The 13,656-nt window shown below is 48.8% G+C and overlaps 5 protein-coding genes across 5 annotated transcripts; all 5 read right to left on the bottom strand.

The window, feature by feature from the left end:
* Positions 1 to 754: 754 nt before the first annotated feature.
* On the bottom strand, positions 755 to 3,347 carry rscE (putative RSC complex subunit (RSC8)). Its single transcript, XM_040892970.1, has 2 exons — positions 2,653 to 3,347; positions 755 to 2,582 (listed from the first exon to the last, which is right to left on the bottom strand). The coding sequence occupies exons 1-2, from the start codon at positions 3,223 to 3,225 to the stop codon at positions 1,128 to 1,130; spliced, it is 2,028 nt and encodes a 675-aa protein (XP_040749244.1). The 5' UTR covers positions 3,226 to 3,347; the 3' UTR covers positions 755 to 1,127.
* Positions 3,348 to 4,703: 1,356 nt separating this feature from the next.
* On the bottom strand, positions 4,704 to 6,442 carry P175DRAFT_0486605 (putative salicylate hydroxylase; the record flags this gene model as incomplete). Its single annotated transcript, XM_040895637.1, has 6 exons — positions 4,704 to 5,227; positions 5,288 to 5,369; positions 5,428 to 5,743; positions 5,813 to 5,979; positions 6,054 to 6,241; positions 6,323 to 6,442. 6 exons carry the CDS (start codon positions 6,440 to 6,442, stop codon positions 4,790 to 4,792), a joined length of 1,311 nt encoding a protein of 436 aa, XP_040749243.1. The 3' UTR covers positions 4,704 to 4,789.
* Positions 6,443 to 8,052: 1,610 nt separating this feature from the next.
* P175DRAFT_0380627 (uncharacterized protein) lies at positions 8,053 to 8,651 on the bottom strand. The gene has a single exon (XM_040892969.1). It carries the CDS (start codon positions 8,484 to 8,486, stop codon positions 8,127 to 8,129), a length of 360 nt encoding a protein of 119 aa, XP_040749242.1. The 5' UTR covers positions 8,487 to 8,651; the 3' UTR covers positions 8,053 to 8,126.
* Positions 8,448 to 10,797, bottom strand: P175DRAFT_0504606 (sugar transporter family protein). Its single transcript, XM_040897909.1, has 3 exons — positions 10,252 to 10,797; positions 9,512 to 10,186; positions 8,448 to 9,444 (listed from the first exon to the last, which is right to left on the bottom strand). Exons 1-3 carry the CDS (start codon positions 10,444 to 10,446, stop codon positions 8,818 to 8,820), a joined length of 1,497 nt encoding a protein of 498 aa, XP_040749241.1. The 5' UTR covers positions 10,447 to 10,797; the 3' UTR covers positions 8,448 to 8,817.
* Positions 10,798 to 11,246: 449 nt separating this feature from the next.
* Positions 11,247 to 13,564, bottom strand: P175DRAFT_0535590 (uncharacterized protein; the record flags this gene model as incomplete). Its single annotated transcript, XM_040900235.1, has 4 exons — positions 11,247 to 11,797; positions 11,889 to 11,902; positions 12,010 to 12,264; positions 13,488 to 13,564. The coding sequence occupies 4 exons, from the start codon at positions 13,562 to 13,564 to the stop codon at positions 11,247 to 11,249; spliced, it is 897 nt and encodes a 298-aa protein (XP_040749240.1).
* Between the last annotated feature and the right edge of the window lie 92 nt (positions 13,565 to 13,656).

Below are 13,656 nucleotides of genomic sequence, written 5' to 3'. Positions count from 1 at the left end.
TTTGGTGCTGGAGACGCAGATGCGATATCAGAACCTACCTGGTTTGGAACCAAATCCGCACAAAAGCCTGAAAGGGGGGATGAAAATGCCGTTTCTCCGAAGCAGGAATATGAAATGGAAGTCGACTTCGAGTCCGATCATCATGAAACGCTCGACCACAACTACCCTTACCAAAAATATCTTACCCCCCCGGGAGCCAAACCAGCAGATGATGGCATATCCTCTGGCTCAGAGAGCCTCCCGAGTCCGGACAAAAGAAATTTGTACTCGTCAGATAGCGAGGACGACAACGACAACGACAACGACAACGACAACGACAACCCGGACGAGAGAGGGGTTTTCTCTGCACCCATGACTCCATTCGACTCCTACGCGGATTAGATGAACTCAACCGTTTACCCAGCTGGCTGGAACTCATGAATAAAACTTCACGTTGCCATTGTCAATTCTTCTGGCGCCGTTTCTGGGTTATTGCACTTTTATGTGATGTTCTACTCCGTATTAGAGAGATATTATCTGCGAGGGTCTACTTCGGACATGGAATGTACCAAGGAAATTTTCATGTACATCCATGGATAATCTGAACAGGAGAAAAAGGAAAGGAATTTAAGGGTAAATTCAGTTGTTGATTCACTATAATAAAAGAACACAAAAGATATAGCACTGGAACTCCAAAACGAAATGCGCCCTTTTCCTAGTAATCAATGAAATCGACTGTCAACTCGAAACAATCGTCCTTTAATAGTGGTAATGTAATAATAGTTGTAAGAAGAAAAATCTCCCCTCGCCCACCCCCCGCCATTTACCCAGAAGAGGATAAGAAAGAAAATAAAAGCTAGCAGTGCTCCGCGTGTCGTTCTCCCGCTGAAATCCACCGACCCGTTTCATTCTTCCTTGTCTCGCCGTTTACCAATTCAATACTTACCAATTGCTCGAGTCTTCTCCTCGCCAGAAGATATTGTACAGGACAACGCATGGATATCAACGAGATAAATGCTCATGGTCGTAAGAAACCCCAGAAGTGTATTACTTCATTTGGCCCAACTTGTCGTTAAAACACATATTTCCAATTTCGTGCACATTCGCGATGACGAACGCCTTAGACTCGTCCGCGCCGTGGGCAGGAACTACAGGTCCAAAGTCTTGAAATCAGCGCCCCCGGTGGTGCTCAGAGGCTGTGGAGCACCTCCTGCAACGGCCGGGTGAAAGTTGTAGCGGTTGTTGATGCCTGTAGTCGCAGCATCGGCAATCAGGTCGCCATTGTCTCCGTTGGGACCTTTCAAACTGAGGGACTGAAGGTTATCCTGGACTTCCTTAACTCGCGTCTTGAAGGCCAGTCGATCCAGGAAAAGTTGCTGGCGAGCAAGTTCGAGTTCACGGCGTTCAGCCTCGATAATCTCCTCCATTTCATTGAATTGTTGGAGCTTGATTTCGAACTTTTGAAGGGTAACATTGACAGCAGCCGACACTAAGCGAGTCATCTCACGCTCCTCATGGGAAGCAAGAGCGCCGGCACGTGCAGCAGAAGCTGCAAGCGCAACTGTGGCAAGTGAGGGTTTGGACTGTTTCTCAGAGGACTCAGCAACCTCTGTAGAGGTTTCCTCCCGAGCAGCATCCACATCCATAGAATCTTCACTCTTCACTGCGGTGCCTTCCTTCTCCTTGCCCTTCTCTTGTGCCTTGTCACTGGGTCCCTTCTCCAGTTGCTTCTTGAGTTCTTTGCGGATCTCTTCTACCGACCGTCCGGCAGCGGCAGCGGCAACTGATGGCTCTGCCATCTGGGCCAGGAACGCAACCACGGACAAAACTGGATTCTCGACGTGGCTAACGGGGTCTCGTCCAGGTCCGGCCCGCACCTCCGGCGTCTCGTCGAGGTATTGATCTTCGATTTCGAGCTGGAGGAACTTCATTACACACTCTTCCTTTGTTCTGGAGCCAACGTGACTTGCAATCTGCTCCCAGTTGTCGTCAAAGTTCTCAAGTCCTTCAAGGAGGAGGACAAGTTCGGAGTCAGACCAAGGGGCGTCCCGATCCGGAACAGCTGTGTATGAGGTTTCCTCAAGTTTCACAAAGTCTGAAGCGTTGTGAGTGGAAGGCATTCTCCCCTGCAAGAAACAATTAGGACAAAGGTCGTATTTTGAGTCTGGAGCATTGGTGTTGGTGGTAGCTGGGGTCGACTTGGCATAATGAAATCGGAGGCGCGTGCAGTCAATGCCGCAGGAGAAACAGTTAACCTTCTTTCGTGGTTCTTTGGAGGCGGTTTCCAAAGCTTTAGCGGCGTCACCAGGGGTACCATTGGCTGTCGATTCGCCATTGGCTTGCTTCTCCTTATCCTCAGCGGCTGGAGTGATCTCCTTTCCTTTGTCGTCGTAGACATTACGGCGGATTTCGAGATTCAAATCAGCCTTGGGTGCGGGAGTGGCCGAAGCAGCGCGCTCCGTCGCTGGCAAAGGCTTGCCAGGCTTAACAAAATGATTTGGCCCAGGCTGGAATGGTTGAAGGCCACGTGGGGTATCTGCAACGACTCTGAAATGGCCTGTGAAAGGGGGGCCGATGTTGGATGGGCGTGTTTGAGGGTCCACCTAGAAAAAAAAAAAAAAAAAGGCTGCATCAGTATCCATATACCTCTCCGGGAGCGAAGCTGGTACTAACCTGATAGTTAATCAAGCCCCATTGCTCAAGGAAGGAATGGACTCGCATGATGGCACACACGTCTCCGGCCAGATTACGACGGCATGCTGTGACAGTAAGGTACTCGATTGGGTTCAGTCGGTAGGTGTTGATCATGAAATCTCGGTAATCCTTGTAAACGGCTGGCGTCTTGCTGCGGTTTCTGCTGTTGAAAAACTCCGCCAGAGCTTTCTTCTCAATGGGATGAATGGTGTGCATATCGAACCAAGTGGAATAACTAGGGAGGATAATGGCGTGTGTTTGCGACACGAGGTGTGAGCGCGCGGAAGCTTCGATGGAGGATTTAGCCTGCGCCGGTTGCTCCTCAGACGCGCCTTCAGCACCCGACTGCGCAGCAACATCTGCCATATCTTCGCCGCCATCGTTTTCTTTCTTGGTCTCATTCTCAGTGCCACCCATCTCCTCATCCTCGGGTTCGCCGTCGGTGTTCCGGGGCTTGGGGGACGAGGGGGCATCTAGTGGGTTATCAGTCCCCGGTAAATTCTCTGTCGGTGATTCAGAAGTCGTTTGATGCGACAGCGATTCTGAAGCCATGTCACCCTTGCGAAGGGGAGGGGAGATGGTGGCCGGAGCCACTCATTGGGGGATGAAAAGGTAAGTAACACACGCACCGGAAGCATTGATCACATCACCAGGGGCATCCTGGCCAGCAGTCACCGCAACATCATCGGCGAGACCGCTCGAAACAACCTGGTTCTCATCCATCGTGGAATGCTGATGAATTGCTGATAGAGATTCGGGTCGCGGGTCACGGGGCGAACAAGGGTCCTAGCTGTCCTTAAGAAGTCGACGGACGAAATGGACAGGGCGCACATGCAACTCTGTGATTTAAAGAAATAAACGCGACACGACACAGAGAATTGAGGATGGGAACAAGTGGGGGGATCGACTCCCAGGACGAGTTGCTGGAGGATCTGCCGTATCTGAGGGTGTTGGAAGCAGAGCAACTCCAAGTTTGCTCGCTTTGTCGCGCCTTCGCGCCAAGACACGCTAACTGGTTGTGGATTGCTTATGTAAGTCTCCACGCTAGCCGTTTCTAGCCAAGCCAGTCTTGTTGTTGCCTCAGGCTGCCATCAGGCTAGAACAACAACAACCGTTGATCAACCCGGGATACGGAGTAGTACCTACTTTTACTTATTTATGTGGTGCTGAAATCATGATCCTTTTACTCATATGATGCTGAATTATCTACCACTATCTCACAATGCTCGAACAAATACCAATCTTCCCTGTCACTCATCCTCCAGCTCTCAACCACCAAGTCCACATATCTGGCTCGTATGAAGTAAACCAGCCACATAGCCCTCGACCAGCACCGTATAAATGACCAGAGCAGTGAGGATCAAATGCAGGCCACACTTACACAGGGCCGCATTCGCTCGATTCCCACAGCTTTTCGCACTCGACTCGGATACATAATGTGACTCGACCATCGTTTTCGCCCATTTGGTCGTCTCGAGATTCCGTTCCACGAGAATACAAGGAGTCACGTTGATGGCTAGCTGCAGGGCGACAATCAAGCCAGCCGGCCTGCACCAAGAACAAGGACTGGGGGTTCATGGCAGATTGTTTGCCGTCCTGCCGGGGGCTTAGTCCTGACCAGATCTTAACATTATCATGTATGTTTGTTCCAATCGGGGTAGATCCAACCAAGAAAGAGGGTGATCATTAATACCTGCAGGAAATATTTCTAGATATGGCCCTGTCGTGTAGTTACTACAGATCTTAACGGTAACTAGATCTTCAGGATTGAATGCCTCTAGGTGAAGGAATAGAGATCTAGAGCCAAACATAGGCATCTTTATATTGAAGATCTGCAAGCTAGTGATAGTTACTTGAGCTGGTGCCAATTAGTAAATTAAATTATGCACTGGTCATGATCATAGAATCGAGTAATATCGTTTACTGAGATCTCTGGTACTTCCTCAATAGTAGCTGTCAAATTTAGTACTTGAGAGCATGAGAATAAGATATGGAATAGAATCCATCAACAACGAGCACTGATTGTATTTGCTGACTGAATGAATGAAGAATAAGCATTTTCTCAGAATAAGGCTACTATAGTAAAATGAATGTAAAAGATGAAATTCAGGCCGTATTAGCGTCCATCTCCATTTTCAATATCCTTCCACCAAGTCTCAAAAACCTTCCCAGCTTCCCGCAGCACATCATACCCAAGGAGCTGGTCTTGATAGGTTGAAGAAGCCCATTCATATGGACCTGGTTTTGGCTGGGCCCAATTGACTTCTTTTAGCACTTTGTCTCTTTTGGCCTGCTCTTCGCCGTCGGGCAAATGATAGAACCATCGGTTGTGAACGGCACCTTGTACGTTCACGGTAGTACGATGCTTGCGCAGGTTTTCGAAGAGCGACAGGATCTGTTTGATTCGATCTGCAGGCAGCTTGCCTCCAAGACGCGCATGGGCAATTCCAAGCAGGAGCCCAAGGACACCCCCGTCCTCCACAGCCATAGCGGACCCCTGGGCTTGGTATGGGAGTGTAGGGTGGCAGGCGTCGCCGATGAGAGTTGTGCAGTTCTGGATAGATAGCATGCGGTAAGCCAAATAGACATCAAGCGGCATAATAGCGAGCCTTACCTTTTGCCAACAGTCAAGTTCTTGGAGGTGCATGAGCTTCCATTTTAGTACAGAAGGGACGCATGAAACTATATTTGTTACCCTTTTCTAGGATGTTAGCGTGTGTCCATTGGTGTTGACCCATAGCCTGAAGAACTAACACCTCATCCCATCCGGTGAAGCTTTCTTTCATTTCATCGAGGTCCCCCTGCGTCGTTCTCACATTGGTAGGAAGATTATCAGGGCGCAGAAGGACTAGATTGTACTCCTTCCCGTTACGAATGGGATAGAAAACGCAGTGTCTGTCCGGTCCCATCCATAGAGTGACAGTGTGTCGTTGACATAGCTTTTCTATTTCTGGATCGTTGAGAGCTTGCAACTGCTCTAGCGAAAATGTTGCTCGATAAGCCAGGTCCCCTGTCTCGAATGGCGCGACTGGGGTTTCAAGGACCTTGTCCCGGACGACGGACGAGAGGCCTTTACAATCAGACCAAGAGCATGCTGTTAGCGAAGTGAGAGAGACGTTTTAACTTCAATATACCTCACCATCGGCACCCACAATCACATCACCAGCGATCACTTTTCCCGATCTCAGCGTCACCTTGGTTTCGGATACATCAACGTCTACACCCTCAGCGTCGAGCTCAACCACGGCCCCAAGTCGCTCTGCCTCTTTCAAGAGAATATCGTGGTAGTCTGCACGATGAACAACTCTGCAAGAATGTAGGTGTCCAGTCAGTCAGTCAGTCACCCACCAATGCTAGAGATCTCGACAAAGAACACTAACAGCCACGGCGCACCCATAGCATCTCGAAACTCCTCCCCCAAAGGCCGCTCTGTTAGCAGTGACCCGTCTGCATATCGTCTTAACCCCAAGCTCTCCACCTGAATTGCCTTCTTTCGGATCTCCGGGAGAACCCCGTAGGTGGCCAACACCCGGCCCGCATTTGGAGGAATTTGAATCCCAGCCCCGATCTACCATCCAAGGCAAAAATTGAATCGAAACAGAACGCCTATTTATTTAGTCGTCACGGACAAGATGGGATCCAAACTCACCTGTAAAATCTTCGGCGCTCGCTCAAGCACATGCACACGCAATCCCCAGCGTCTACACTGAATCGCACACGAGAGGCCCCCTAGGCCAGCGCCAACAATCACAACAGTCGGTGGGATCATTTCGATAAAAGCCCTAGTAATTAGTTCCTGATGCGGGGCGCTTTTTATCTTTTCTTTTTTTTTTTCCCAGAAGAGGTATACTTATACTTGATGCATGCTGCTTTCTCTTGAATTCCGCACCCGAATCAACCGTGGGCCCGCAGTACAGAAGTTCGGAATAGATGGCAGGATGGGATAAAATACAGATATACCGGGAGGGGGAAACACAGAGAGACAATTCAAAGAGTCCTAGTCATCGTTACACCAGATTCCACCCATCGGATGCTGACCCGAGTCCATATGTATCCGCCATCACAGTTCCTTTGTTGAGTCCGATATTTTATTCCAGGCGTTCACCGGTATCACAGAGGGATGCCTCATGACATGGAAATAAGATTCTTTCGGAAAAATATCTAGTATACTATTTGGATTCTGTGAAATGCGTGGCTAGTAAACACTACAGGCAGTGTTACATGAGTATCATCCCATCCTCCGTTGTACTGTTGTACGCTGATTGAGTCCGCGCCACCGAAAGATCCTTTGATACGGAAGGTACAACCACTTCGAGAGATGCAGCAATCCACTACCCAAGGACAAGACAGACCTTCCTCTTCTTATCCACGTCTACATTCATATTCACATCCAAGTCTTTCATTTATGATACATTCCCTCCTTTCAACCCGATAGTACAATCAATCAACCCATATTCATACCCATATATAAACTTCACAGCCACATCCCAACCAGCCAAGCCCCATGAGAATCCCAAGTGTAAGTGTATCTGCATACTGTATCTTCATTCTTCCCAACTCACTGACCATAAACCCAGCCTCATGAAGTCCCCAAATGCCTCTCATTCACCCCATCGTCCAACTCCACAGCTGAGCTGGCGCTGGTAAGGCACCTGTTTCCCAGCCCAATCAGCCCAACTCACAACTAACGATGGATAATGAAACAACGCGGAAAACAGAGAATGTTTGAAAAGCTGAGCGCATTCGTCGTAGCAATGAAAGCCATTGAAATGCTCACGGCCCAAATCAAAGACCTCACTGAGCGGATCGAGATCACGAACGAGGAGATCCGCGAGTTAGAGAGCATCGAAGCCCAGTGGAGGAATATTATGGATGTTGAGATCCAGTTTGCGTCGATTTTCCAGGGGGTGGAGGAGATATTAGTTGGTGATGCTGAAGAGACGAAGGATGAAGAGTGATTGCTTCGATCTTTGGTTAAAAGAAAGGTATCAATACGGAGCTAGAAGATGCGTTTCTTCTTCGTTGGCTTGGTTCTGGTAGGTATCATCGTATAGCTTAATTCATTGGTATATGCGCATTGGAATCCTGAGTATTGTTATGTCTACGCCTTTGATATTGATATTTGTCATTAAAAGGACGCTTGAGTGCTAAAAATGAACCATGATTTCTTGTATATCAAACAGCTTCCAAGCTTTCCAGTATTCAGCATATTTCATCGGCCATTACGGATGAAATAATTAGCCCTAACTTGCACTGGGCTCATTAATTGCACCACACAGTTCTTGCCCCTCTATCCTTAAAATCCAAGATAGGACAAACATAGAGAGATAGTCATAGGAGATAGAGGTACAAGTAGAAATCATGCCCTTCAGACATGTCAGCACAATCAACCACACCAAGACCAAGACCAAACCGAAACATCAGATAGGCACGTACGTACCAGAACGGCAAATTCACACAATAAGCAATACATACATATCGCCCTTGATCCTGACTTGGAGGTTGACTTCTCGTTCGAGGCCAAGTGAGAAGCCAAGAATATTGTGTAATTCTTCTTCTTCTTCTTCTTCTTCTTGTTCATCATTGGTCTCATAGTCGCTATCCTCTCGAGAACTTAGGAAACTTGAGAAGTGCAACTCTGGAGAATGATTCTTTTTGGGCTTCTGGTCGTGAGGCCGGATCTGTTGTCTAGAACGGGGATAAAGAGTAGGTCGAAATGGGATCGTTGGAATTAAGTTGGAAAACGCAGAGTATATATATATATATATATACTGTATACCTACTGCTAAGCCCACTGCACTTGGTGACGTCATATAGTAATACCTACTCTATGATCAGGATAGAAAGAATCGACATCTACTTGTTTCCAAGTATTACGTGCAGGCCCCCCTTTCGAGTCATTATCATTAAATGGGACGCACTAGAGTTCAGAGCAATAACCTTCCTTCCTTCCTGGATGAAGTACGGAGTAGCAAGCAAGCAAGCAAGCGAGCCCTAACATGTCAACATATCAACAATGAGACTCATCACACCAAGACAGTAGATCTCAATAGAATGCACCCCCCCCCCCCTCTATATGTCTAAGCGCAAGGTAATTCAGAAGGGCATTCATAGAATTGGCAGAGTCGGCGATGAATCGACTACCTAGTTGGATGCAAGCCCCTCCTCCGGATCCTTCGCATCTCTCCCCTTCTCTGCAACAGCCGCAATATCCGCATCATGGGCAACATCAAACTGTCTTCCTAACCGCTCAGGCCCCAAAAACGTCACGATAATCGTATACGCATAAACACAGCCCATGAAAATACAAATAACCTTGCCGTACTCGTACCGCTTCTGGCCTTCTTCGGTTGGCGGGAGCGGGAACCGCTCCCCGATTGTTGACTCGATCGTCGAACTCGCCGACGACACCAGGTTACCGAGCTGGTAGGCTGTACCGACGGTGAACGTGCGGATTGCACCGGGTGAGAGCTCCATCAGGTGAATGGGGATGACGCCCCATGCGCCCTGGACGCAGAACTGCTCGAAGAATGCGGCAGCCATGACGCGTTCGGAGGTCACGAAAGTATACGGGTAGAGAAGAGCGCCGCCTACAATGCTGATGGCAATGATGGAGAAGCGGCGGCCGAAGATTTGACTTGCCCAGCCGCAGAGTGTGCCGCCAGTCAAAGCGCCGAGGTTGGCGACGACCTGGGTGACCGTCACAGCATTGGAGGAGAAGCCGAATTGGCGTCCAAGCATGGTAGGGTAGAGGTCCTGGGACCCATGGGACTAGATGATTGGGTTAGAATATTTCGTTGTTCTTTTTAGGAAGAGAACATAAGAAGGTATCAGGTACCATAAAGTTGAATCCGGCCATCAGCAGCACCAGGTAGATCAGGAGCATCCAGTGCCGCCTCACAGCGACTTTACCCTCCGACATGAAAGTAGCCGTGACTCCACCGCGGATTTCCTCGCGGATGGCCTGGCGCTCCCGGTATGCGTTGGTCTCAGGAAGACAAAGACGGAAGATAATCACCGGCACTGGAAGACAACCAGAAAACCAGAAAAATGGTCTCCATCCGTGCGACGTAGTCCCGACCAAGGCGCGAGCAAACGCCGTAGCCAGCAAGTACCCAAATGCATACCCTTGCTGCAGCAGGCCAGATACAATACCTCGGGCTTCCATGGGACAGTCTTCCAGCGCGGTAGCAGCGACGTTACCGTACAGGCCACCCATGGCAATTCCAAAGAGCGCGCGACAGGCAAGGAACTGTCTATATGTCTGGGTGAAACCCGTTCCAATCTCCAGGGCAATGAAGAGAATGTTGTTCACGATGAAGGGCCACTTGCGGCCCCAGCGGTCGGAGGCAATTCCGAAAAGAATGGCACCGACGGACCGGAGCATTAACACGAGGGTAATGCCCCAGGTGATATCGGTGATAGACTTATCGAATGTCTCCGCGAGCTCAGAGGTAGTCAAAGAGACGGTGAAGAAATCCAGGGCGTCGAGAGTCCAACCAAAGAACGCGACCTACAGCTGTGAGCGTGGCACTTGGAGAAGAAAAGAAAGCAGAGGGGGACAAGAGTGGAACGAACAGCAAAGAAAAGCCATTGTTGTCTGTTGAGTAAAGCAAGGGCCTTGAAAGGATTCGGCGCCTCGTTCATAGGCGGCTTGAGGGTTGGCAGACGCGTAACCAGATACTTTCTCCAGCTCATAGACAGCGGCTCATGTATCACAGGGGATTCAATGTGCTGGCCCATCGGAGACTTTTCCTCGCTGGATTCGGCCATGGTGAGCTACAGAAGAGAAAGAAAGCTCTGGCGGAAAGGAGGCACCCCTTGGTTGGTCGGAAGCAGAAAAGGCGAAGAAAGACGAGAGAAACCGAGGGCCGCGAGAGGCTTTATGCGTCACAGGAAGAACTGGGAAGCGGGAAATACCCATCTCACCCCGCAGAAGATAGCCAGATGCCGATCAGTCAGTCTGGCTTGGGCCAACTTGGCTGATTGGGGAGGAGGAGGAGGCGGGCCGTATAGTAGTACTACCACTACTACGGATGGGGCGAAGAAGTTAGGTCATTAGGACAATGGAGAATGTTGTTAAATGGAAAGATACGCGAGACACTGCAGATGACTGCCTCCGTCTTCTTGTTTAGAATGGTTGCATTCCGAAAGGATTGATGTTGAAGTAAAAAAAGAAAAGAGACGAGAGCAAGTCACCTGAGCTGCACCAAAAACCCTCCATCCTGAGATTTAATTCCCCGTAATTCAAAGTAACCATCGTCATGATTATTATGATTACCGTTATGCATATTAATACCATAGATACCCACCCCTGGCCGGCCTGAGCTGATCACTGACAGAAACGACACTGTCGATGCTCTTTTAAGCTTCCCTTTCACCCACTAGCATCTATATCGTATAGGCCCGGTATATCCTCCCGGAGCACAAGAAAGCTGGTCCTGCCGATTAAGAATTTAAAAAAAATGAAATAAAATAAAAACCGAATAAGAAAGCATAACACAATTGTAACATGGGAAGAAAGTTGATGATAATGGAATGATATTGCTAACTAAGAAAGAATTCATTACTACCTAGGTAGCTAAGACGGCTAAAGGCAGGGTGGTAATAGCGATTAAAAAACAAAACTCTGCAGTGGAGACACCACTGGTATACTCTGTACTAGTTCGTGCTTTGGTTCTGGAGTTGCCGTTGCGTGGCTCCCAAAAATCTTTCGCAAATTGGATCAACCTCGTGAGTATGACATCGCCTTCCATGATTCCTGCCGCTTGGCGGCCAACGAATATGTCAAAATCAAGACGAACCTCATCTGTCGGAGTGACAGCTTGCGTGACAGGGTCCATCAAACGGCCAGAACTCGTAGGCACGGTTGCCCCAGGTGCACGTAAAATATCCATCAACAGAATCCGGAATGCAGAGAGCGGCATATTGCCGGTGCTGATGGCAGAGTTTCTATCATCAACCTTCCAAACTTCAATCGTAATCAAATCATCATCGTTGTTGTAATTAAGGGAGATCGTTAGGGCAGTTCTCACGGTGGCGCCTGGTGTCTCCAGCCAACCCCGAGCGTCAATAGCAAGCCGCGACGCGGATTCTGAGGTTCCGATCTCGACAACAAAAGTGGCTAGGAATTGATGCCATACTCACAAGGGACCTGTTAATCCAATTTGCGAAAGATTTTTGGGAGCTGCGTGGCAAAGCACGAACTAGTATACCGGTGGTGCTTCCACTGCGGAGTTTTGTTTTTTTTTTAATCGCTATTACCACCCTGCAGATGTCGGGCTCCTTGGCCCAATCCCCAAGCCTATTTATTAGCTGAGTCTGATGGATTTGCACGGGCAGTTTCGATCAGAGAGGGTTTCAAATTGTGAGCTGGTCACTCCGGAAAACTCGAGGTATTGTTGTGCGATCTCACGTCGTTGAAGAAGGGCGTAATAGTGGTAGACGGCCTCGACGAAATGGCCATCTCCAGCGTACTTCAAGTAGATCGTACCGTCTGGGACATGGTAGATGCTGGAACGTCTGAGGCGCAGGTGGAGGAATGGAAACAGTCGCGGCGGGGAAGATGGCCTGTAGGCTGGACGGTTGCACCTGGCGAGTCCATCGTAGCGATTATCTTAGGAAGGTGGTGCAATCTATCTGATGGATCATAGATCTGAATGCAGGGATATTAATAGGCCACTCCGATTGAACGAAGATTACGCTCAGATGGACCTTACCTTGGATTTGAGGTTAGTGATGAGAGCCCTCAAGGAAGCGTTGAAAGCTGAAGGAATCTTAGACAACAAAGGGCGTTCATATTGAGGTGATTGTCACATGACGGCCACCACTCCACTGAGTATTATGAAGAAAAAAACTACCTGATCACTGCTCAGCGCCCTCATAAAAGCGGGACATTATCCTGTCTATATTGTGTACGGAGTACACCCTCCGGGAACTTCGTTTACTTTTCCCTACCGACAGAGCCAACCAATCCTCTCATACATAGCTTCATCCCATCACAGGAATAAGTAGCCACCAAAACCAGTCGAGTCCTCCGAGAACGAATGAGAACCGACTCGAGACAAACAAGTTACTCTGTACGGAGTACTCCGTACCAATATCCGAATACCTACTATGAGCATGGAACATCCCCCCCACCACACAGACTTTTCGTGTGGGGGTGGAACTGCGGCTGGAAGGATGTCCCTTCATCCACCAACCAACCATCTTACCTACCTAGGTAGTGACCTGGTCCAACAACAGGGGATCCGCAGCAAAGACATTTTTCCAGAATGATCAAGGCGGGATGAATCGCACGGAGGCCGCTCGCATCTGCTTCCAGGGTGTCCCTTTCTTCCCCTTTCCGTAAGGAGTTGGGGTTGAGAATAAGTTCTCACGACTCCTCTGATGTATGCGAAAAACTCGCCCAGACGGCCCGGTTTTCTTAACCCGGCTTGGCTTTTGATCCACGAACACCACCCAAAGCTTGCGGAGGAATTGAGTACACTTGGCAAGCTGCAACCTGAATCAGAACTACAGAGTACAGAGTATGGGGAGGAAAATTTCGGCGAGAAATTTGCTTGCAAAGATCCATGGGAAAAAGCGAGGCCAACAAACGGAGCGAGTTTAAAAAGACGGGGAGAACCCGGTAGAATACACGAAAATAATCTGGAGAAATTCGTTAAACTGGTGACTACGTAGTATATAATTATACTATATATATAGTTAGTCCAGGAACTACGTCGAAAAGGATAGTAGTCAGATTTATTGACCGAATTTCGGCGTCCAGAAAAATTAGCGTAATCAAACATTAATATGTATGTCTTTCTCACTCTCGCTCTCGCTCTAACTCACTCCCTCTAGCGTCAAAGTCCATCAGGACATCAGGATCTGAGTCCGGGCCAGGCATATCTATATCCAGATCCAACTTATATACAATCGTATCAACCGTATGCAAATCCAGTCACAATCCACATTGCCTCGTTGGGTGCAACTCCGCTG

The sequence above is a fragment of the Aspergillus ochraceoroseus genome (assembly GCF_002846915.1).
Source record: "Aspergillus ochraceoroseus IBT 24754 chromosome Unknown P175scaffold_9, whole genome shotgun sequence".
NCBI lineage: Eukaryota > Fungi > Ascomycota > Eurotiomycetes > Eurotiales > Aspergillaceae > Aspergillus > Aspergillus ochraceoroseus.
The sequence above is the reverse complement of the archived record's forward strand: the minus strand, read 5'-3'. Positions and strand labels throughout refer to the sequence as shown.

Coding starts and splice junctions, on each gene's coding strand:
- P175DRAFT_0504606 (XM_040897909.1), bottom strand. CDS start 10,446: ATGGCCGAATCCAGCGAGGAAAAGTCTCCGATGGGCCAGCACATTGAA. Junction 10,187..10,251: donor AACAATGGCTTTTCTTTGCT/GTTCGTTCCACT, acceptor TCACAGCTGTAG/GTCGCGTTCTTTGGTTGGAC. Junction 9,445..9,511: donor TGGCCGGATTCAACTTTATG/GTACCTGATACC, acceptor CCAATCATCTAG/TCCCATGGGTCCCAGGACCT.
- P175DRAFT_0380627 (XM_040892969.1), bottom strand. CDS start 8,486: ATGACGTCACCAAGTGCAGTGGGCTTAGCAGTAGGTATACAGTATATA.
- rscE (XM_040892970.1), bottom strand. CDS start 3,225: ATGGCTTCAGAATCGCTGTCGCATCAAACGACTTCTGAATCACCGACA. Junction 2,583..2,652: donor GGGGCTTGATTAACTATCAG/GTTAGTACCAGC, acceptor TTTTTTTTCTAG/GTGGACCCTCAAACACGCCC.